Source organism: Schistocerca americana, chromosome 8 (genome assembly GCF_021461395.2).
Source record: "Schistocerca americana isolate TAMUIC-IGC-003095 chromosome 8, iqSchAmer2.1, whole genome shotgun sequence".
NCBI lineage: Eukaryota > Metazoa > Arthropoda > Insecta > Orthoptera > Acrididae > Schistocerca > Schistocerca americana.
The window spans coordinates 438,299,803-438,324,684 of record NC_060126.1 but is presented as its reverse complement, the minus strand read 5'-3'; the positions used below and the strand labels follow the sequence as shown (position 1 = coordinate 438,324,684).

General features: G+C 39.0%; 1 protein-coding gene across 1 annotated transcript in view; it reads right to left on the bottom strand.

The window, feature by feature from the left end:
• Positions 1 to 24,882, bottom strand: part of LOC124545503 — a 201,306-nt gene that overhangs the window by 112,480 nt on the left and 63,944 nt on the right. The window contains exons 3-4 of the mRNA XM_047124446.1: positions 16,943 to 17,080; positions 10,600 to 10,707 (exon numbers count right to left, since the gene is read on the bottom strand). Of these exons, the coding sequence (XP_046980402.1) occupies positions 10,600 to 10,707; positions 16,943 to 17,080 (246 nt within the window). The remainder of the gene's footprint in view (positions 1 to 10,599; positions 10,708 to 16,942; positions 17,081 to 24,882) is intronic.

Below are 24,882 nucleotides of genomic sequence, written 5' to 3'. Positions count from 1 at the left end.
CTAATTTTACCTTCATGGTCTTTTCGCGAGATACACGTAGGAGGGAGCAGCGCATTTGTCGACACTTCTAGGACTGCACACTCTCGGTACATTAATAGTAAACCTCACCATGATGCTAAACGCCTCTCTTGCAGTGTCTGCCAGTGGAGTTGGTTGACCATTCGTCTGAGACTTACGTGGTTGTTAAATAAACCTGTAGTGAGATGCTCAGCTCTGTTTTAGCTCTCCTCATTTTCCTCAATGAATTATACGTTTTACGGATCCCGTACTGATAAGCAATATTCTAGTAGGGTTTTGTAAGCTACCACCATTCCTGATGGGCTACAGTTTCTGACGGTTATTCCAATGAACCAGTGTGGTATCTATCTGCCGTTCCTGCGATTAATTTTATGTGGTCTTCCCTGTATGCATAGTCCTAGATACTTTTAGAGAAGCAACTGTTACCACTCATTGTTCTGCAGTTGTGTAACCATAGAGTAATGGGTCTCTCTGTCTGTGTATACACAACACGTTACGTTTGTTTGTGTTGACGGTCAACTGCCACTCCCTGTACCACGCATCGATCCTCAGCAGGTCTTCCTGCATTTCGCTAAAATCAGAAAACAGAATCTTCCGTGAAAAGTGTCATGAAACTTCCGATGTTACTTATCAAGTTGTCTACATGTGCTGTTGAAAGAAATGCATCTGTAACACTCTCTCCATGTATGCCCCACCTTTCCTTTGCTCCTGAAGACTCCTCTCCATTACGCCAACTGGATTCCACGTCAAAACCACAGTTCAAATGGTTCTGAGCACTATGGGACTTAACATCTATGGTCATCAGTCCCCCAGAACTTAGAACTACTTAAACCTAACTAATCTAAGCACAGCACACAACACCCAGCCATCACGAGGCAGAGAAAATCCCTGACCCCGCCGGGAATCGAACCTGGGAACCCGGGCGTAGGAAGCGAGAACGCTACCGCACGACCACGAGATGCGGGCAAACCACAGTTGTAGGACCAGCAAAACACTCAACGAGTTCAGTCTTATTAATGCCTGTCTGGCTGCCTTGTAACACCTGAACTATAGTACACTTAAGATTTAGGTAATGATTAATTTGAAAATTCCTTGTACCTGAGGAAAAGAAATTTACAGTTTTACATAGACAAGTACGGCGTCATTTTTGAAAAATACTTCGAACTCGCTTACTTTTACACAACCGTAAAGTGGTACTAAATATTGCAATTTATACCCGCTACATAATTTTTATGTAAATACTTTAGACCGTGGCAAACAGTTTAGAGCAATCACATAGATTTGAACACAGCCAAAACACCGCAATTTACATCCGTTACGTAGTGTTTGGGGTATGTTGTTGTTGTTGTTGTTGTTGTTGTTGTTGTTGCTGTGGTCTTCAGTCCAGAGACTGGTTTGATGCAGCTCTCCATACTCTGCTAACCTGTGCAGGCCTCTTCATCTCCCAGTAACTACTGCTACCTACACCCCTCTGAATCTGCTTAGTGTATTCATTTCTTGGTCTCCCTCTACGACTTTTACACTCCACGCTTCCCTCCAATACTAAATTCTATGATCCTTGATGCCTCAGAACGTGTCCTAATAACCGATGTCTTGTTTCAGTCAGGTTGTGCCACAAAGTCCTCTTTTCCCGAATTCTATTCAGTACCTCCCCATTAGTTACGTTATCTACCCGTCTAATCTTCAGCATTCTTCTGCAGCACCACATTTCGAAAGCTTCTTTTCTCTTCCTGTTTAAGCTGTTTATCGTCCATGTTTCACTTTCATACATGCCTACACTCCACACAAATACTTTCAGGAAGACTTCCTGACACTTAAATCTATACGCGACGTTGACGAATTTCTCTTCTTCAGAAACGCTTTCCTTGCCATTGCAAGCCTACATATTACATCCTCTCTACTTTGACCATCATCAGTTATTTTGCTCTTCTCTCCAAATAGCAAAATTCATTTACTACTCTAAGTGTCTCATTTCCTAATCTAATTCCCTCAGCATCACATGACAATTCGACTACATTCCATTACTCTTGTTTTGCTTTTGTTTTTCATTTTAGATCCTCCACTCAAAAAATTGGCTCTTAGCACTATGGACTTAACTGCTGAGGTCATCAGTCCCCGAGAAATTAGAACTACTTAGCCTAACTAACCTAAGGACATCACACACATCCATGCCCGAGGCCGGATTCGAACCTGCGACCGTATCAGCAGCGCGGTTCCGGACTGAAGCGCCTAGAACCTCTCGGCCACTAATCCTCCTTTCAAGCCACTGTTCATTCCGGCCAACTCCTCTTCCAGGTTCTTCGCTGTCTCTGACAGAATTACAATGTCATCGGGAAAATTCAAAGTTTTTCCTTCTTCTCCATGAATTTTAATCCTACACCACATTTTTCTTTTGTTTCCTTTACAGCTTGATCAGTATACTGATTGAATGACATCGGGGAGAGGCTGCAACGCTGTGTCACTGCCTTCCCAACCGCTGCTCCCCTTCCATGTCCCTCGACTCTTATAATTTCTCTGCCTCATGATGACTGGATGTTGTGTGATGTCCTTAGGTTAGTTAGGCTTAAGTAGTTCTAAGTTCTAGGGGACTGATGACCATAGCTGTTAAGTCCCATAGTACTCAGAGCCATTTTTGACTCTTATAACTGCAGCCCAGTTTCTGAAGAAATTGTACCTAGCCTTTCGCTTCCTGTATTTTACCCCTGCCACCTTCATAATTTGGAAGTTAGCATTCCAGTCAAAGCATTCTCTTAGCCTATAAATGCTAGAAAGGTATGTTTGCCTTTCCTTAACCTATTTTCTAAGATAAGTCGTAGGGTCAGTATTGCCCCACATGTTCCAGCATTTCTGATCTCCCAAGTCAGCTTCTACCTCTTTCTCCATTCGTCTGCGGAGATTTCGTGCGAGTATTTTGCAGCCATGACTTATTAAACTGATACCTCGGTGATTTTCACATCTGTCCACACCTGCCTGCTTTGGGATTAGAATTATTGTATTCGCCTTGAAGTCTGAGGGTATTTCCCCTGTGTCATACATCTCGCTCACCAGATGGTAGAGTTTTGTCATGGCTCACTCACGCAAGGCTATCAACAGTTGTAGTGGAAAGTTGTCTACTCCCACAGCCTATTTTTTCTTAGGTCTCTCAGTGCTCTGTCAAATTCGTCTTGCAGCATCTTATCTCCCAGCTCATCTTCATCAACGTCCTCTTCTATTTCCATAATATTGACCTCAAGTATATGGCCTTGTATAGACCTACTATATACTCCTTCCACCTTTCTGCTTTCCCTTCTTTGCTTAGGACTGGTTTTCCATCTGAGAACTTGATTTTCATACAGGTGGTTCTCTTTTCTCGAAAGGTCTCGAAAGGTTTCTTGTAGGCAGTAACTATCTTACCACTAGTGATATATGCCTCTACATTCTTACATTTGTCCTGTAGTTATCGCTGCTTAGCCATTTCCCACTTCCTCTCCAACTCATTTTTGTGACGTTTGTATTCCTTTTCGCCTGCTTCGTTTACTACATTTTTATATTTACTTTTTCATCAGTTAAATTCAATATCTCTTCTGTTACCCAAGGATTTCTACTAGCCCTCCTCTGCTGCCTTCACTATTTCATCTCTCAGAGCTACCCATTCTTCTTCTACTGCATTTCTTTCCTATTTGTTTGTCCATCTTTGCCTTATTCTCTCTCTGGAGTTTGGAGTAAATATGGCACAAAAAAAAAACATTCACATCGTTCGTATACTTTTCAGTGCAGCGAAGGTACCTACACTGTGATTGACTGTTCCATTTTAGTGGTCTGTAAGGTATTATGCTGTGATCAGCGGTCTAATCTTAAGAGTACACAGTGACTGACTGAAAAAGGGAATAGGGGAAGGGGAAGAGATGGTGGAGGGGTGGAAAGATGGAAAGAGGGTCGTGCTTTTCATATTATGATGTCGTAGACGAAGGAGACGTGGCATCGTTGGCTTCGTTACGAAATGTAAACAGTGTGCTCCAAAATGTCCACTTCAAAAGAATTGCACAAAATGTATTCGCAGTTGCGAATATGGACAATTATGAGCTGTATAAGGAATGACGACAATGAAAATTTGTCCTGGCCCGTGACTGGAACCCGGACTTTCCGCTTGTCGAGACCGGTCGCTTTACCATCGGGGTATCCGAGCACGACCTGCGACCATTTACGTATGTCGTCAACCATGCGTCTACAACCTTTACTCGCACACCCATTATGTGTATTCCAGCACAGGTCAAGACACTTTGCTTGAAAGTCCTTTTTCCAGTGACGGCGGATAAGTACGATATTGCTGTACGTGTTTTATTACGATTTACGATGCGAGGTTTCTTCCGATATGCATATATGTGTGAAAAAACATTACATTGTAAATCGGAATAACAAAACTTTGCAAGTCGTAAATTATACTCAATAGTTTAAATACCTTCTTCATAATGATACGAGAGCTGAAAAACCAAAATGTAACCTGGGTTTCACGCAGCAATTCATGTTTTTGGGGAGCATGGAACAGACACAACTCTGCTCATGCAGTGTTTGGGGCTGCGATAACGTGAAAGTCACAGTGCTGTTCGTTCACCTGCAGTTGCTGTCAAACATGTCAGACGCAGCAGAGTGTCCCGCCGAATGACATTTGTTATCTAACATGAATATCAGTGGCCATATATCGGATACTTTGATACTTATTGCCAAAACAGTAATGAATTTCTCTTAAACAAACGTTCTTTTAGCATTTCTCGGCTCTGGTGGATGTGATGTCCGGCGTGAGGTTCACAAATTGAGTGCCGCAGCTCAAACCTTATTTAAACTGAAACCGCCGTCCCAGTTTATTAGTTTTCTGACATGTTTATTTCGATACCATTCTTAATTACGCTGACCAAGGGTCATGGTGTCCGCGCCACGGCTCTCGTGTCATAATATTTCAATTTTTCATTTAATTTGAGTCTGTGCTTGATTTTCCCATGCGTTTTAGTCGGCTGTGTCGCTGAAGTTCCTTACCTCTGCCATAAGTTGCTATAATAGCCCATTCAACGTAAGATATGCCACAGTCGGCTGGAATGCTTACATGCCCGATTTCCAGGGACGTAGATCATCTTCGGCATTACTACGAAGACTTTTTATCTTTGTTAACTGGAGCGAAACACACTGGCTGCCATGTTTCCGTATGATTTCCCCGATATTTCCGGATATTGGGCCACCATAAGGTAGGTAAGAGATTCTTGTCTTCACTTTTTCTTAGTCTCGACTTCTTTCTCAGCCTTTTTTGCGTGTTACTGAAGCTCTCATTCAATTGCGCTGTCTAGAGTAGCCATTCCTTCCTAACAGTGTTCGTAGGTGCTGAATTTTTTCGGTTGTGTTCCCCTCGTCTGCAAGAATTCGAGCTCTGTGGAGCAGAGACGTAAGCATCGAATTTCTTTATGACAAATGAAAGCCGGCCGGAGTGGTCGAGCTGTTCTAGGCGCTTCAGTCTGGAACCGCGCGACCGCTACGGTCGCAGGTTCGAATCCTGCCTCGGTCATGGATGTGTGTGGTGTCCTTAGGTTAGTTAGGTTTAATTAGTTCTAAGTTCTAGGGGACTGATGACCTAAGATGTTAAGTCCCATAGTGCTCAGAGCCATTTGACAAATGAAAGTGGCTCATTGTGTGGAGATAGAGGCCAACTGTACTCGGATCTCGAGGCATACTGTGACAAAGTAATCAGTGCGGCATTCTGTTGATTAACACGACAAGGAAAGGTATCTGGTCCACTTTTTCAAGTGCAATCGTGAATTTTATATTAGCATTGATAGACTTTATATGTTCCAGATAATCTTTAGGTTCATTCGTTCCATGAGGCCACACCTTAGACGTGTCTGTCGTCGACGTATCGATAGAAGCGCGTTGGTTTGAACCTGGCGGATTCTGGTGCCTTTAGTTCAAAGTGTTCCATTGCACATGTTCGCCACAAGCAAGGAAAGACTACCTGTTGCTACGCCACGCCACCGGTTTCTTCGTAATGTTTTCCGGCTAACAGTAAACAGTTTGACGTTAGAACGTACCTAAAATGTCCAGTGAAACGATCTTCGAAACTTCCTCGAGCGTTTCCAAGGTTTCAGAAAACGGAACTCTGATAGAGAGACTACACCAAACCGGCAAAAATATTAGTATTGAGGGGTAACAGTTGACTAAGGTATTGTGCAAAGAGACCTGAGATGAGGGTGTGGTATTCACTCTTCCCTACATATTTACTGCCTATCTGTTCAAAATATTTTGCCAGGCAGACATGTAGGTGCCCCAGAACTATGGGTTTTAGAGGAAGCCCCACCTTGTGTATTTTAAGAAGGACGTACAGTCGTGGTGGTAGCGCTGCCGGAGTTAAACGACCCTAAATCACGTTATGTGGCACGCCTTATTCACTGACACTGTCATAACTTCCTCTCGGTGTTATCTGAATGTTCTAAATATATCAGTCAGAAGGCAACATCTTTCAGAAGACCAAAACTCTTCTTATTGTCGCTCTCACGTGACATTAAGACCGTAGCGCTGCCCTTGTAGGCCGTCAGTATTACAGGTTACTTGTATTCCCTCCAATTTCTCACTACTATTCAGTATTCCTTCTAAATGTTTGATATTAGCATTCGCACCTAGGTAATTGTTCAAAAGGTTTCGCGAAGAACCTCTTCCGCTGCTGCTGGTGGGAACGCAGATACATGTTAAACGGAGATGCCGTAACGTATTGTTGGTATCATTTTTGCAGTGGACATGAAATTTATCACTTCAGCAATTACCTCCATTTTCGTCCAGTTGTTTGTCAGCGAGGCTAATTTCTATATGATTCCTTGAATTTCATCCTGGCTTTTTATGCAAGCGATCGTATTTTCTTTTCTGGCGTGTGATGTCTTCAAATTCATTCCTTACGGCTGTAACCCCAGTACCGTTTAAATTCTGAATAAAAACCATCAGCAATGACGGCCGACGACTTCCGGCAAAAGAAGTCACCCTCTTTCTCCCGACGCCCTTTCCAAAGAGAGCGGAGGAAGGGACAGATCTGCATGGCACTCTTGGGGTAGGAAACTGCTCGAAAGGGCGGAAACATCAGCAACTGCATTAAAGACACATAATACGTATCCACAGGACATGTGGTCTGTAATTGACAAAGTGTGATCGTGACCTCTCCACTGGCAAAATGTTCCGAACTAGTCTCCCATTTAGACTTCCGGGAGAGCACAGCCAAGGGGCAGATGGCCATGACGAAAAGTATTATTCAATGAAAGGGTAACGCTATTCCAGGAGGAGCGTGGAATGTCAAAAGTTTGTACGTGGCAGGGAAGCTAGAAAATCTCAAAATGGAACCACTAAATCTTACTCTGGATGTAGTGGGGCTAGTTCAGTGATAATGAAAGAAGACAGGGGTTTCTGGTCAGACGTGTATAGGGTAATATCAACAGCATCAGTAAATGTTATAGCACGACTAGGATTCATTATGGAGAAGAACGTATGTCGGAGAATTATTTACTGCGATCAGTTGGGTGATAGCACAGTTCTCATCAGAATCGACAGCAAGTCAACACCGACAACTTCAGGTACACATGTCAACGTCGCAAGCAGAAGACGAAATGATAGAGAAAATATATGAGGACACTAAACGGGTAATTCAGTACGAAAAGGGAGACGAAAATCTAAAAGTCATCTGAGATTCGAATGCGGCTGCAGAGGAAGGAATAGAAGAAAGGATTACACGAGAGTTTCGGCTTGGTAGTAGGAATGAGAGAGAGGAGTGGGAACTACGTAGCTCTACAGTAAGTTTCACCTTGTAATAGCGAATACTCTGTTCAAGAATCAGAACAGGAGGAGAAATACTTGAAGAAAGGGTGGAGATACGATAAGATTCCAGCTGAATTTCATAACGTCGAGACAGTGGTTTGTGAATCAGATATTGGACTGTAAGGCGTAAAGAGGAGCAGATATATACTCAGAAGTCAGTTAGTACTGATGAAGGGTAGGCTGAAGTTTAAGAGACTGGTCAGAAAGAGTCAATGCCCAAAGAAGTGAGAGATAGAAGTATTAAGGAATAACTGGAACGCTTGTAGTTTTCCGAGGGTACAGATACTGCAATAACGAATATCTCAGACGGTGGTTCAGTTGAAAAAGAATGGATAGCTCTAAAAAAATCACAGAAGTAGGAAAGGAAAACATATGTACAAGGAAGATAAATGCAAGGAAATAATGGGTAAAACAGGAATGCTGCAACTCATCGACGAAAGAAGGAAGTACGAAACTGTTCAGGAAATTTCGGGAATACAGAAATGCAAGTCACTTAGGCAGTGGCGGCTCTCGAATATACATTCAACGGGTTCACAAATTTTTGGAGTGAGGAAGTGGCTGAAAATAACACTATCCGGATACATGGCTGAAAATGACTTACAAGTTCGTGACGACCTCCATCGGTAGCGCTGGAATTCAGTATGGTGTTGGCCCACCTTGATGACAGTTTCCACTCCCGCAGGCATACGTTCAATCAGGTGCTGGAAGGTTTCTTGGGGAATAGCGGCCCATTCTTCACGAAGTGCTGCACTGAGGAGAGGTTGCGATGTTGGTCGATGAGGCCTGGCACTAAGTCGGCATTCCAAAACATAGCAAAGGTGTTCAATAGGATTCAGATCAGGACTCTGTGCAGGTCAGTCCATTACAGGGATGTTACTGTGGTGTAACCACTCCGCCACAAGCAGTGCGTTATGAACAGGTCCTCGATCGTGTTGAAAGATGCTATCGCCATCCAAAAATTGCTCTTCAATAGTGGGAAGCAAGAAGGTGCTTTAAACATCAATTTAGGCCTGTGCTGTGATAGTGCCATGCAAAACAACGAAGGGTGCAAGCCCCCTCCATGAAAAATACCACACTCTAACACCATCGCCTCCGAATTTTACCGTTGGCACTACACACGCTGACAGATGACGTTCACCGCGCATTCGCCATACCCACACCCTATCAACGGATCCCCACATTGTGTACCGTGATTTGTCACTTCACACAACTTCTTTCCATTGTCTAATCGTCCAATGTTTACGCTCCTTACACCAACCGGTGTGCTGTTTGGCATTTACCGGCGTGACGTGTGGCTTACGAGCAGCCACTCGACCATGAAATCCTACTTTCTTTTTACCTCTCGCCTAACCTTCATAGTAGTTGCAATGGATCCTGATGCAGTTTGTGATACCTGTTTGATGGCCTGGATAGATGTCTGCCTACTACACGTTACGACTGTCTTCAACTGTCTGCGGTCTTTGTCAATCAACAGACGAGGTCGGCCTGTACACTTTTGTGCTGTACGTGTTCCTTCACGTTTCCACTTCACTATCATGCCGGAACCAGTGGACCTAGAGATGTTTAGGAGTGTAGAAATCTCGCGTACAGACATATGACACAAGTAACACCCAGTCACCTGACCACTTTCGAAGTGCGTGAGTTCCGCGGAGCGCCCCATTCTGCTCTTTCGCTATGTCTAATGACTACTGACGTCACTGATACGGTGTACCTGGCAGTAGGTGGCAGCGCAATGCACCTAATATGCAAAGGTATTTTTGGAGGTGTCCGGATACTTTTGATCACATAGTTTACCAGATATCTGTTAACAAACATCTCTCATGCATCGACAAAAGGAAGGTTGGAAGGAGAGATATCAGCGTCCTGTCGGTGGCAAGATGATTATGGGCTGAGCACAAGATCCAACTGGGAACGACGGGGAAGCGGACGACCTAGGCCTTCCACAGGAACCATTCTACCATTCTACTTAAGCGATTTAGGGAAGCCACAAAAATGGAAATCTGGATGGCATAGCAAGGATCTCAACCACGGTCCTTCCAGAGACATAAGATTTATTAGAAGACGCAGAGATCTCTCTTCCGGTCTCCATATAAGTGACTGGAACGTAAAGAAGTTCTAATAACTGATTAACTGGGAAGTACACTTTGCCACGCATTTCACAATGGTTTGCGTAATATTGATGTAGATGGAGAATGTACTGCTGACAGCTGGCTACAGCATTTATTTACTTGTAGCTGCACAATCGGGCAGTGTACCAGAGCTATCCACTTATGTTGGCACAACTTGCTATCTTAGTGAGCTTCACATCAAAATCCGGATTCCTTTCCTCTGATGCTTCTACTCAAATTGAACCTGAAGTTTCCCTTCGTGACAAGTGAACCGTATGATAAGAATTGTTCGTTTTAGCTAGCTTGAGCTGCACATAACAAGAACGTTATTCATTTTACGTTCAGAAACACCATAAGAACAACACCTGAAGTTTCTTAAAAGACAAAACCACCATGCGGCTAATCAAGCTTACAGTTAAATGTTTCTAGAAATCCAATTTCACACTTAGATGTTAGAGTCCGGACACATGAAGACATAGGGGAAACTAGACACTCGAGGACAGTAGACCACACATTAGTAATAGATTTTGTTGGCCCAGGCACAAACAACTTACTGATAAAAAACTCTGAAGTAGTTTTCAGAAACAAAAACTTTGAAATCAACAAAAAATCTAAATTAATAGATCATTTAAAATGATGTGAGGATAATGGTACGCACAGTGTAATCGTGGTCGGCAGTCGAAGCTCGAACAAGCCCATGTCCTTGAAAAGCCGCAGATGCAAACGTTACAGTCAACTATTTTCACACTCCCAGCGGGAAGACACACTGAAAATGGAAAACACAAAAAGTAATGCTTGATATTTATTAAAACCCTCGGCGTCAGCTTTCCTTGTATTGGACAATGGAACTTGGGTTACATGCTGTGAAAACCATCTGCTGCTACACTTTCGTATGAACAAAAAGTTACAAAAAGAAAACATATTTGGGCCAAGTACGAAAAAATTTAGTTTTTCATTGCTTGAGCTATGTTCATTCACACTGTTTCAAAAAATTGCTCAAATGGCTCTGAGCACTACGGGACTTAACATCTGAGGTCATCAGTCCCCTAGAACTTAGAACTACTTAAACCGAACTAACCTAAGGACATCACACACATCCATGCCCGAGGCAGGATTCGAACCTGCGACCGTAGTAGTCGCGCGGTTCCAGACTGAAGCGCCTAGAACCACTCGGCCACACCGGCTGGCCATACTGTTTGAATCAGGTTAATCATATCCTTGGGTGTTATATGAAACAAAGTATGTATAAAAATTAGAAAATTAAGTAGTTGCTCGAAACTCACCAAGACCTTATAACATACATTAAAGTAAGTAATAACTTGAGAGATTGATGGTGAACTGTTTAACAGATTTCAGACTTGCCAGCTAAAAAGGCAAATCATTACTAGAAATAATCAGACATACGAAACTATATGAAGTGATTCACCGAGAACCTTTAGTCAAATTAGGTGAGAAATATTAATGCACGTAACATGAGATAAAATTTTGAAAAGGAGCAGTGAGGGAATTGATGTTAACATTTGAAGTTAGAAAAACGTCTTAATATCGGCGTAGGTAGCTGCTGTATACATAGAAGAATCCTGGAGATACTAGAAGGCATCACATAGATTACGTAGTAGTTAGACAGAGATTTAGGAACCAGGTTTTAAATTGTAAGACATGTCCAGGGTCAGATGTGGGCTATGACCACAATCTATTGGTTATGAACTGTAGACTAAAACTGAAGAAACTGCAAAAAGATGGGAATTTAAGATGATGGGACCTGGATAAAATGATTAAACCAGTTGTTGTACAGAGTTTCAGGGAGAGCATAAGGGAACAATTGACAGGAATGGGGGAAAGAAATACAGTAGAAGAAGAATGGGTAGCTCTGAGGGATGAAGTAGTGAAGGCGGCAGAGGATCAACTAGGTAAAAATACGATGGCTAGTAAAAATCCTCGGGTAAAACAAGAAATATTGAATTTAATTGATGAAAGGAGAAAATATAAAAATGCATTCAATGAAGCAGGCAAAAAGGAATACAAACATCTCAAAAATGAGTTCGACAGGAAATGCAAAATGCTTAAGCAGAATGGCTAGAGGACAAATGTAAGGATGTAGAGGCTTATCTCACTAGGGGTAAGATAGATACTGCATGCAGGAAAATTAAAGAGACCTTGTATGAATATCATGAGATCAGAAGGAAACCCAGTTCTAAGCAAAGAAGGGAAAGCAGAAAGGTGGAAGGGGTATATAGAGGGTCTATACAAGGGAGACGTACTTGAGGACAATATCATGAAAATGGAAGAGGATGTAGATGAAGATGAAATGGGAGATTCGATACTGCGTGAAGAGTTTGACAGAGCACTGAAAGACCTGAGTCGAAAAAAGGCCACGGGAGTAGACAACATTCCATTAGAACTACTGACGGCCTTGGGAGAGCCAGTCCTGAGAAAACTCTACCATCATGTGAGCAAGATGCATGAGACAGGTGAAATACCCTCAGACTTCAAGAAGAATATAATAGTTCCAATCCCAAAGAAAGCAGGTGCTGACAGATGTGAAAATTACCGAACAATCAGTTTAACAAGTCACGGATGCAAAATACTAACGCGAATTACTTACAGACGAATGGAAAAACTGGTAGAAGCAGACCTCGGGGAAGATACGTTTGGATTCCGTAGAAATGTGGGAACGCGTGATGCAATACTGACCTTACGACTTATCTTAGAAGATAGATTAAGAAAGGTTTCTAGCATTTGTAGACTTAGAGAAAGCTTTTGACAATGTTGACTGGAATACTCTCTTTCAAATTCTGAAGGTGGCAGGGGTAAAATACAGGGAGAGAAATGCTATTTCCAATTTGTACACAAACCAGGTGGCAGTTATAAGAGTCGAGGGACATGAAAGGAAACTTCCCACAAACTTCTCTTCTCTGTAATCCTATTCAAACTTCCTCATTAGTTATGTGATCTACCCATCTAATCTTCAGCAGTCGTCTGTAGCACCACATTTCGAAAGCTTCTATTCTCTTCTTGTCCAAACTATTTACCGTTCATGTTTCACTTCCATAAATGGCTACACTCTATACAAATACTTTCAGAAACGACTTCCTGACACTTACATCTACACTCGCTGTTAACAAATTTGTCTTCTTCAGAAACGCTTTCCTTGCCATTGCCACTCTACATTTTATATCCTCTCTACTTCGACCATCATCAGTTACTTTGCTCCCCAAATAGCAAAACTCCTTTACTACTTTAAGTGTCTCATTTCCTAATCTAATTCCCTCAGCATCAGCCGACTTAGTTCGACTAAATTCCTTTATCCTCGTTTTGCTTACATGACAGATGCTCTATCCATCTGAGCCACCGGGGGCACAGAGGATAGTGCGCCTGCAGGAACTTATCCCTTGTACGCTCCTAATGAAGTACATCAACGCCTGTTTGCAGGTAGGATATCCATTTAATTATCATTTCATTTCCAGCAGAGCTGCATAGTATCCGTTCTTTCGGGAACAGATACTACCGCCATATATAGTTAAAATATGATTTCCCGGCCATTGACCTTCTTGTGCGAACGCACACGCTGTGCCCGAACTCTTACGGGACTTGGTACATTAATCTGCCACAAGTACGATGGGCAAACATCTATCAGGCGCACTACGATGTAGTGGTGTGGACATGTTGGGAATGTGCGTCTCACGGAGAGCGGTCAAGGGATAAGTCCCTCTAGGCGCACTATCCTCTGTGCCCTCGGTGGCTCACATGGCTAGAGCATCTGCCATGTAAGCAGGAGTTCGAGTCCCGGTCGGAGCACACATTTTCAGTATGTCCCCAATGAAGTACATCAACACCTGTTTGCAGCTAGGGTGTCCATTTAATTATCATTTCAACCGAGGAAATGACTAAAATTGTAATAACTGACTTCGAATCCAGCAAACACTGAGCAATATTGTCAGTTGGTAAGTTAAGACATGGACATGAATGTAGACGAAATGTGTGTTGTCATTACAATCTAGCCAGGTACAGGAATGGTAACCTATATTTTGTATGAATTCATTTGAATCTATTACTTACAGTTGTGAGATTGTTAGGTACGTAAATAATTTTTTGCTTCTGAATCTAGCAATATACAGGCTGAGCAACAGCTCCCACACATCTTTATAACATACTAGGTACAGCAAGCAGATTAAAGCCTGAAGTTGACAGTGGTTAGAACTTTGGGGAAACTTAGACATATCCGAAAGGACAGGGAAATGTGTAATGAACGTGGTGTATTTGTTGCAGTGTAGAAGAAATTCAAATCCACTGATATAGAAGTCACAGCTGCATGTGTGATACTTCTGGCAACAATAAGTATCAAGCGTGGGCATAACATTATGATTAGGGTCCTTCTATCGATCACCAGACTAATATCTTGGTGTAACCTACAACAATAGAGAAAACCTAACTTCGCTTGTTCATAATTTCCCTAACCATACTGTAATTGTTGAAGGATATTTGAATCATACGAAAATCAACTGGGACAATTAAAGTTATTTTAGTGTTGGGCATGACAAGATATCCTGTAAAACGATAGTAAATGCCTTCTCTGAAAACTATGTAGAAGATGTTGGAGATATCGAAACTCGTACTTTTTTCACTTGACATCTTGAGACCTATGGACCAAGGTAGTCAGATAGGTACAGTATTTCTTGATTTTCGAATGGGTTTTTACTCAGAAGCACACCTAAACTTATTATCAAAAGTATGATCGTGTAGGGTATCAGACAAAATTTGTGACTGGATTGAGGATTCCTTCGTAGGGGAGATGCAGCATGTTTTCTTGGAGAGAGTGTCATGACAGATGTAGAAGTGGCTGTGGGTATACCCTGGGGAAGTGTGTTGGGTCCTTTGCCGTTCACATTGTATATTAATGATGTTACAGGGATGGAAAATAGCAACCACAGAATTTTCGCAGATAATGTAGTTGTCTACAACGAAGTACAGTCCGAACAAAGCTGTACAAATATTAGTCAGAGGGATTTTAAAGTCATGCGAAGATTGGCAACTTGTTTCACGTGTACAGAAATGTAAAACTGGTTATTTCACAAAACAGCCCATAGTGTCCTACGAATGTAATAACATTAGTAAGTCACAGTCGGAATCTTTAAACTCATGCAAATAACTGGGTGTAAAACTTACTAGAGAAATGGAATGGAACAATCACATAGGTTCATTCGTAGGTAAAGTCAGAAAGCAGACTTCTGTTAGTTGGTGGAATACAATCAGTCTACAAATGATATTGTTGACAACACATCCCACTACATCGCTCAAGTATGTGGGACTCATACCAAGTAGGAATAACAGGAGACATTGAACCTATACAGCTAAGGGCAGGGGAGGTGAAAGAACTAAGCCGGCAGGCTCTTGAACATAGACAGAAACTATTCCAAGAAAGTCTACTCAGGAAGTTTAGAGAAACGGCTTTATGTGATGACTCTAGGAATATAGTACAGCCTCCTACTTATCCCTCCCATGGGAACGTAGTGTCAAGAATAGATTTGCTGAGCCATGCACGGATAGACTGAAATAATCATTCTTTCCATATTAAATACATAAATGGAATGAAAAAACACCCTAATAATTGGTAAGTATGACGCATCGCCTGCCATGCACTTCACATTGAAGTTAAAGCAATTACAGCCCTCGGTAACAAAATTTTTTGACCAGGTTTCAACACTTCTATGAGTCCCTTCATCAGGAATTAAATACTCAAATTGGCCTATGACACAGATACAAAATTATGGGAAAAATATTTTTATATAAAAGTGTAGGTACTGGCTAGCAGTACAGGAAAGAAACAGTACTTATATGTCACGTATAAGATAAGTATCAAGCGAGAAAGGCTTCAAAAATTGAAAAAAGAATACACGGAAGGGGAACCACTATGGGCTGCTAATACATATGAAACCACAGGTAGGAACAGCAACTGCGGGATGGTGAACATTACACAAGAGTACCATCTGGTGGTGCATCAACATACGTAGGCTACTTAACATTTAAAATATAGTCAGCTGAATGTTATGATGAACAGCATTTAGTACATGAACTAACAGGCAAAGCTTTATTTGAGAGCAGGACACATGATAACATTTTGTTTATCTAAAAACTTAGAAATACAGTTTGAAGACTGAAAACTGATTAACAGTACAAAAAGAAACAGAACTTACATGTCACGTTTTATGCGTGACATATAAGCCAAGAGGGAACAATAAGAGCGGAAGACCAAGAACGAAGCGCTCGGATTAAAAAGAGTGTAAGACAGGGATGCAAACTTTCGCCCCTACTATTCAGTCTACACATCGAAGAAGCGATGATGGAAGTAAAAGGGAGGTTCAAGACTGGAATTAAAATTCAAGGGCAAAGGACATCAGCGATAAAATTCCCTGTCAGTGTGAGTGAAGAAGAACAGTATAATGACTAAAGAATATGGGTTGAGAGTAAATTGAAGAAAGGCGAAAGCAATGAGAAGTGACAGGAATGAGAGTAGCGAGAAACTTAATATCAGGATTGGTTATCACGAAGGAGATGAGGGTAAGGAATTCTGCTATCTATGCAGCAAAACAACCCCATGACGGACGGAGGAAGGAGGACTTAAAAATCAGACTAGCACTGCCAATAAGGGCTTTTATGACCAACTGGAGTATATTAATATCAAACAAAGGCCTTAAATTGAAGAAGAAATTTCTGAGGATGTAAATTTGGAACCCAGCATTGTATGTTAGTGAAACATGGACTGTGAAAAAACTGGAACAGAAGATAATGGAAGCATTTGATATGTGGTGGTGCAGAATAATGTTGAAAATTAGGTGTACTGGTAAGGTATTCACTGAGAAAGTCGTGCACAGAGTCGATGAGGAAAAGAGTGTAAGGAAAACACTGGCAAGAAGAAAGGACAATATGGTAGGCTATCTGTTAAACTTATCTCTACTGTTTAGGGGATATTATCGCTCTAGCTGTTGCCTGCTTAGACTTACATGAACTTAGTTGCATTAAGCAGTCCTTTGCGGTGCAATATGCACTCGTGCCAGTCTCCCTGCACATACATCTGTTACACCCCTTCATGAAGGTCGTTCCTGGCACACAAAATATTTCTTCGAAAAGACGATTTCCTCCTAGAAAAGAAAACGGTTATTAAAACAGCATCCCCATGTTACAGAAGGCAAGGTATCTCAAGTGGAATTTAGTATTCATTACGAACACTTTATGTCATCACGGGGCAGTAAGTAGCGCAATGCTGCTGACGTAACATGATTTTTATGCGGTATATGACACAGCCTAAACGATGTTCGCTTGTTTACCAGGTAGCACCTCTGAAAATACGCTGCTTGACTGTTGCTAAGGAACAACTGACAGCTGGCCGTGGTGGCCGAGTGGGTCTAGGCGCTTCAGTCCGGAGCCGCGCGACTGCTACGGTCGCACGTACGAATCCTGCCTCGGGCATGGATGTGTGTGATGTCCTTAGGTTAGCTAGGTTTAAGTAGTTCTAAGTTCTAGGGGACTGATGACCAGATGTTAAGTCCCATAGTGCTCAGAGCCATTTTTTTGAACAACTGAGACCTGTTAATCGACAACTGCCAGTCGCTACGGAACAACCGACAAATTGCTACGAAACACCTGACGAATGACAGTAAAAGGAAATGTAGAGGAAAGGACGTGTTAACTGCAGCGAAGCCTGTGCAATAGCGATTTGTATACATTCGACAGTACGTGCACTTTGGTGTTTTAAGAAGTTTGCTGTATGGCCGATTAGTGCGACATTCCTTATGGTACGGCAACATGTCTGAAAGACACCATTTCAGTGCTGGCAGTCGGAGATGAGTAAATAGATCGATACGTAGCCCTAGTAGGGAAAAGGAACAAATATCACACTCCTACACCGGTAGCGGCACACCTTGCAAGCGTGTCTTTGCCAGAATCATTTCGCTACGATTAAATCAGGATGTTTTGTATGCTCAGAAGCCTGTTAAATGGAACTCTCTTCATCCACTCCGTCGTCAAGAAAGAGTTAGTTATCGTAGGGAACTGGTTGTTTGGGGTCAGCAACTATAGTGCAGAGTGGTGTTCTCTGACGAATCCCATTTGACAGTGTAAGTGATTGTGCCCACCACTTACAGTGGAGACAGCCGGGAACATGTTAGTCACAGCGGAATGTTCATATACGTAATCGACATGATCAAGGAGTTTTCGTGTGAGTAGACATTATACACAATGGGTAAACACCGCCGCATGTCTTTGCACGAGATAACTTTACGGCACAATGGCATTGTAGGGAGATTATTCAGGACCATGTCCATCTGTTTAGGGGTGCGGTGGGTCCCGTTTTTCTGTTTATGGATGACAAATCCCGTCCAGACAGGGCCACTGAGGTACTGCACACACAGGAAAATGAAGGTATTGAACGTGTGGAATGTCCTGTGTACCCCTCTGCTCTAAGCCCTATAGGGCAAGCCTGGGATATTCTTTGCAGACTTGTTTGTCAACGAACAGCAGCCGTCCGAATCTTGAAAGAACTGTAAACCACCTTGAGATAGGAGTGTGACAATATCCTCCGAGAACTCCTCTGCATTTTGGTAACTCGATTAAATAACAAGTGCAAAATGTGCATGTCGTTCGTCATCGATTGTGATTATTCTTCTCCAACAATGTATCTTTTCCTTAGAAATAGTCAAGCATTGTAAATCTAAACATCAAATTTAATGTAATTACTAGGGAAATTTAAGACTTTTAATTGTTGTAAGCATAAAGTAGAAAGTTAGATATGACTTCACGTCCGTGGAAGATACCTGAGACACCTTAATCTTGCAGGTTACACTGTGCTGTTGGTTTCATGTGCAGGTAATATTTAACAACGAATGTAGTGACTGAATACTGATAGTTTGAAATTAACAGACTATTAAACTAATTAATAAGGAAAATATATTTTACAGTGAACTAATGTTCTATTTCCCACATACGAAGAAAATGACTGGGTGGACCTGTAAAAAGTTTTTGTGCTCTACAGTTCTAAGGCAGGTTCCATGTGGTTCTGCGCACTAGTGTATTCTCTGCAAGTGATGCTCTTCATCTTCTTACAAAATATTATTCTTACAAACTATTATTTTCTTATAAACTCTTATTTTCAAACCCTTATTTTCTTATAAACTTTTCAACTAGTCACTTACAGATGCAAGCCACAAAAAGCAAAAATTATTAAAAATGTTGTGCTAAAATTATATGCTGTGAATCATATGTCAAATTCTTTTTATCATACATTGCCACATACACAAGTATATCTTTCGGAATTTTATCATTAAAATTTGCACAGAGCTTCATTGTAGTTTTCTGTGTAGCTATCACATTCATTCTTCTAGACATATTTATAACACAGACAGGATAATTTTCAATAAAGCTGAATGGAGTCACATTAACATCACCATTCAATTGTGTAGTTCTCTTAAAATCTAAGAAAGCATCATAAGCTCTTAAATAATTATTTGGCGGATCTACATTCCACATTTCTTGAGGAAAAATCTCGTTTCTGCCATTTTTAATATAGATATTCTGTATTTTAACATGATCGAATAAGGAAGAGTCAAATAACTGATTATTTTTCTTTTTCGTCTAGAAAGCAACGAAGATGAAATAAGGCATATAAAATTTCGGACAGTTATAGAAATTTGTAACATCTAACTCAACATTTCTTTTTTCATCTAATCCAACAATCTCTACAGTCTGTGGTTTAAAGAAAGATATGGGAATTTTTGGATCTTTAGTCTATCTTGTTCTAATCCAAGCGAATATTGTGGTTGAAATTTAACAACAGGATACGAATTTCAATTGATTCTATAACAATTTTTCCCTCCTTTGGAAGTGTAGTTATATTTTCAACTCCAACTTGGTTTTTATCAGACCATTGAAGAACTGCATCTCCAGCACTCGATTTCCATGTAAAAATAACTTTTAAAACTCTTTCCCACATTGATTCTTTATAATCCTTAAAAAATCCACCAAATAATTATAATGGATAAAGTACTTCATTTTACTTACTTTTTAACTTTCCATATCTAAGAATATTCCTTTCCATGGTTAACTCATTGGCTATAGTCGAAGTTAATCGAATAAGTGCTGATGAAGAAATAAGTGGAAATTCCATTCTAGACCAAATATTGTTACCTTTCTTTATAGTGATAACATTAGTCTTGCTACATAATTATCAGTTAACTTTTTATTGGATTTTCCATCACAAGTTGGATAATCTGTACCATCACTTCTGATAATACTGAAATTCATGTACAAGAGAGCAAGATCTGGATGAAGCCAACCATCTCCAATATTTATATTAATGTCCGTGTTCTTGTAGGGCAGATTCAAACTATTTTTAGTCTTTTCATTCACAGGGAATGAATAAAACAGATAACTTTCTACTTTGTTCATGATTTATTTAAGAATAAAAATATTAGCATCAGCAAATTTCTAAAATAACTGTTACACAAGCACCATTAAAGTTAATTAAAATATCATTTTCGTTAGTTACAGTAATTTCTCAGTCCTGAATTGGATCAAATATAGGAATATTTACGGGATAAATCAGTTCATGAATTATTGGTCAACCAAAGTCTGCAATAGGCTTACATGAAGCAATAATATTAGTTTCTCTGTGAAAATGATCATTATGCTTTACATACATTCCATCACCAAGATTGAAATTTATATTGATTAGTTCAAATGCAATAATTTTAGGAACATCTTTAGCTACAGCTTTTTCATTAGGTAAAACAACTTGATTACTAAAACAAAGTAAACTTCCAATACTATCTTCTAAATCCTTATATAATTTCACATCACTTTCAATAATAATTCTGTTTAAAATTTCATCTACTTTAATGTGGATATTTGGCTACTTCGAATAAATAATTTTTTTCAAATTTTTCAAACTGTACTGACCTACAGTAATTTCTATCTTTTCTCCATTGCAGTACAGTTTATTATTTCTGGATGTAATATTCAGGTTTAGGAAAGTTGAATAAAAACCAACTAATGAAACACTACTAAAACTATCTCGTATCGGCACAGTCAACATTTCTTAGAGAACTGATGATTTATCACTAAGTTGAAACAATCTACTCATTTACTATTAAAATTTTTTATTAATAATTGATCAAAACCGATTGGGAACCAGAAATAAGACTTCCAGGAATGAAGTTGAAAAACAAATATGGCAGGCTTTTACCAAATTCTATTAGATGTGCAATAATTGGACCAAATGGATGTGGAAAAACAACATTAATGATTGATAATCATATTCTAACTCCTGGATGGCTAAATTGGAATGAAATTAATCACTTGTATGTTTATTCAAAAAGTTTAGATAAACCAAAATATTTGAAATTTATGAAAGGATGAGAAAAAATTGAGTACAAGCACAATGAAAAGATAGCTACATACATTGGAAATAATGAAGAAATCATTCCATTAGATAAATGTGAAGATAATTCAGTTGTTGTATTTGATGACTTCATTCTAGAGAATCAAGATATCGTTACAAAATATTTTATTAAAGGAAGACATAAAGGAATAGATTGTTTTTACTTTGCTCAAACTTACTCAAAAATACCAAAACAATTAGTAAGAGATAGCCTAATTTTTTAAATATATTTAGACAAGATGAAACAAATTTAAATCCCATTCATCACGAATTCGTTGGTGGAGATTTAATGTTCGATAATTCTAAAGAAATGTGTAGCAAATGTTGGAATGATGAATTTGGATTTTTCAGAACAGATGTGTCTAGAAAAACAAATGAAGATAAGTTTAGAAATAAAATAGAACATTTCTTAACAACATAAATATTTTAATCAATGATTTTTATTCATAAATAAATGTTTGCAAGGTACGATCCAGAAATGGTTAAAAAAGCCATAGAGAACAGGAGAGTAACAGAACAGTTAAAAGAAGAGTTTAAAAAATGGAAAAAACAGCCAAGAACAGAGTATGAAAAATTTAAAAAAGAAGATCAACCAGTTATCGATGCTGTTGAACAAGTAAAACAAGGAATTGAAGGATTGGGTGTCAATGTTTTGAAAGCTATTGAAGAAAATAGTGAAGTTGAAAAACAAATGGTTCCTTAATATTTTGATGAATGTAACGATATTCCAGCAATTAAACATTATGAAAGTGATAAAAGAGATTATACACTAAGCGAGTTGGAAATAACAAAGTTGTTAGATAATTATGATGAAACAAAACAGTTAAAAGACAAGGATGTTAAAGAAATAAACATAAGTGAAAGAATGTTAGAATACATCATAGTGAAGATAAACTTTTAGGATTAAAGCCTGCTGGTACATTTAAATTTGTTGGTAAACTGCCTGTTAAATTTGAAGGCGATAAATTTGGTAATAGAACATACGAAGGAACTGATGGATTAGTGAATCTTTTAACTAAAAAGCAAATAACTATGGATGACATGAACACACTATTCACAAGTTCTGATCTCTCACATTATACTGATACATTTATTGAATCAGGAACTATATATTCTGATAATAATCCAAATAAAATAGAATCAAATACAGGTAATAAAATTAAATATTTGATAAAAGAAAATGTTGAACTTTGTTTTTCCAAATTTTCTAACTGTAAAGTTGAAAGATTCTATTAAAACTGTTCCTGTGGATGTAAATATAATTGTATTTGGTGAAATAATTTAAAAGTTTAATAAATTTTATGTATATAAAAATGGACAACCACACTTTGCGTGACTATCACATATATTGTTTGAAGTGTAAGTAATTTACTGATACACATAATCCACTTGGAGTAACAACTAAAAATGGTAGACAAAGAACTGAAGGTCTTTGTACAATTTGTGAAACGACGAAAAGTAAATTCGCAAAAGAAAATTTGTAAGTGGTAATATTTGTGAAGAAATAATTAATGAATTACATAAGCCAATGAGACATATTTTACATGAAGAAATGTAACTTCTCTCGGTCTAGATGATTTATGACACGCCAACTTAGTCGAAATGGATTCAGGCAATTTGAAAGGAATTTCGAACATAAATCGAAGATACAAACATTTTTTGACTGTTATCAATGTATTTTCAAAATTTGCTTGGGCTGTTCCTAGTATATATAAAACAGGTAAGAATGGGCTGATGCATTCGAAAAAATATTCAGCTCAAGGAGACCAAAAAATCTGCAAACAGATAATGGTAAAAAATTTTATAACAAAGAATTTAAAGAACTGATGAAGAAATTTAACATTAATCATTATTCAACTTTTTCAGAATTAAAAGCATCTGTTGTTGAACGATTTAACAAAACACTTATAGAAAAGATGTGGAAGAAATTTGCTTTACAAAGAATTATAAATGGTTACATTTAAAGATCTAATTGGTGAATACAGTAAAACAATTCATCAAACTATAAATATGAAGCCAATAGAAGTTAATGAAAAGAACCATAAGATAGACATCATTGTGCCTAATGATAAGGCTAAATTTAAAAAAGGTGATAAAGTTAGAAGTAGTAAACTTAAAGACCGTTTAGAAAAAGGATATACAGCAAATTGGTCAACAGAAATTATTGAAATTGAAGATGTTTTTCATTCTAATCCGATCACATATAAATTGAAAGATTTCGAAGGTGATTTTTATGAACAAGAGCTACAGAAAACGAGATATCCAGATGTATACTTAGTTGAAAGATTTTAAAGAAAGAAAGGTGATAAACTACGGTATATTAATAATTTTTTCTTATGGACCATCTGACAGCAACTGAATAAAACACAATTTTAGTGCCGTACGCGTTTCGCCTTTATTTTCTGCAAGGCATTATCAGTGGCAGGTTGCGTGGATAATTTCCTACATATTACGCTCCTGTAGCGTTTTTGGTGTTGTTCTTCTTCTTACGAACGCCAATTCGCGGGTTTTTCCCCATTCCACAACACTATGCACTGAACACTTGTTTTAAAGCAACGTTTTAAAGCAATGAAAACATTGCTTTAAAACAAGCGTTCAGTGCATAGTGTTGTGGAATGGGGAAAAAACCGCAAATCTGCGTTCATAAGAAGTGATCAACACCAAAAACGCTACAGTAGCGTAATATGTACGAAATTGTCCACACAACCTGCCACTGACGATGCCTTGCAGAAAATAAAGGCAAAACGCGTATGGCACTAAAATTAAGTTTTATTCAGTTGCTGTCACATGGTCCATAAGTAAAAATTATTAATATGCCGTTATATTACACACAACTGAGGAAGACAGGACTATAAAAGTTGAAGATGTCAAAAAAGGAGATAAAGTTTATGTTAAATAGTTAGGTTCTGATAATTCTCACAACAGTCAGGTAAATAAAGATAAAGTTATTTTATAAGTTAGACCAGGCAATAAGTGTAACTTCAGGTTACACATATATTAAAAATTATGTTTATTTAAAGCTATTGAACAGTACGAATGCGAAAATTAACCATTTCATATTTTATAAATGTGTGTTATCCTGATGATGAAGATACAATCTCTAATTTCATAAATCAATTAACTGACGAGGCTGTAAATTATTTATATAATTTGAAAGGTGATGAAATTTGTACTGTCTATGAATACTTTAAAATGCAGAAAATTGACAGTCAGATTTTCCGACCATCGACTTTTGTAAATCAATAAGAAATTGTAACATTAATTTCTTTATGTGTAATCGGTTCTTTACAGCTTTCCCATTGTCTTAGTTCTTTAAAGCAATTACAAATCTTTGTGTTGTTAATGTGATGTTCAATTTTTATTCGATCCAACAATTGTAATCTAGTTCAAGTTAAATTATTTTCATTTACGCAATCATCAAGAGCTTGATTTATTGTTTCTTTCAATTCTTCTTCATCAATTAGATCTACTTCTTCAGGCGTTATCGGGTCTAAAGAGTACATTTCCTCT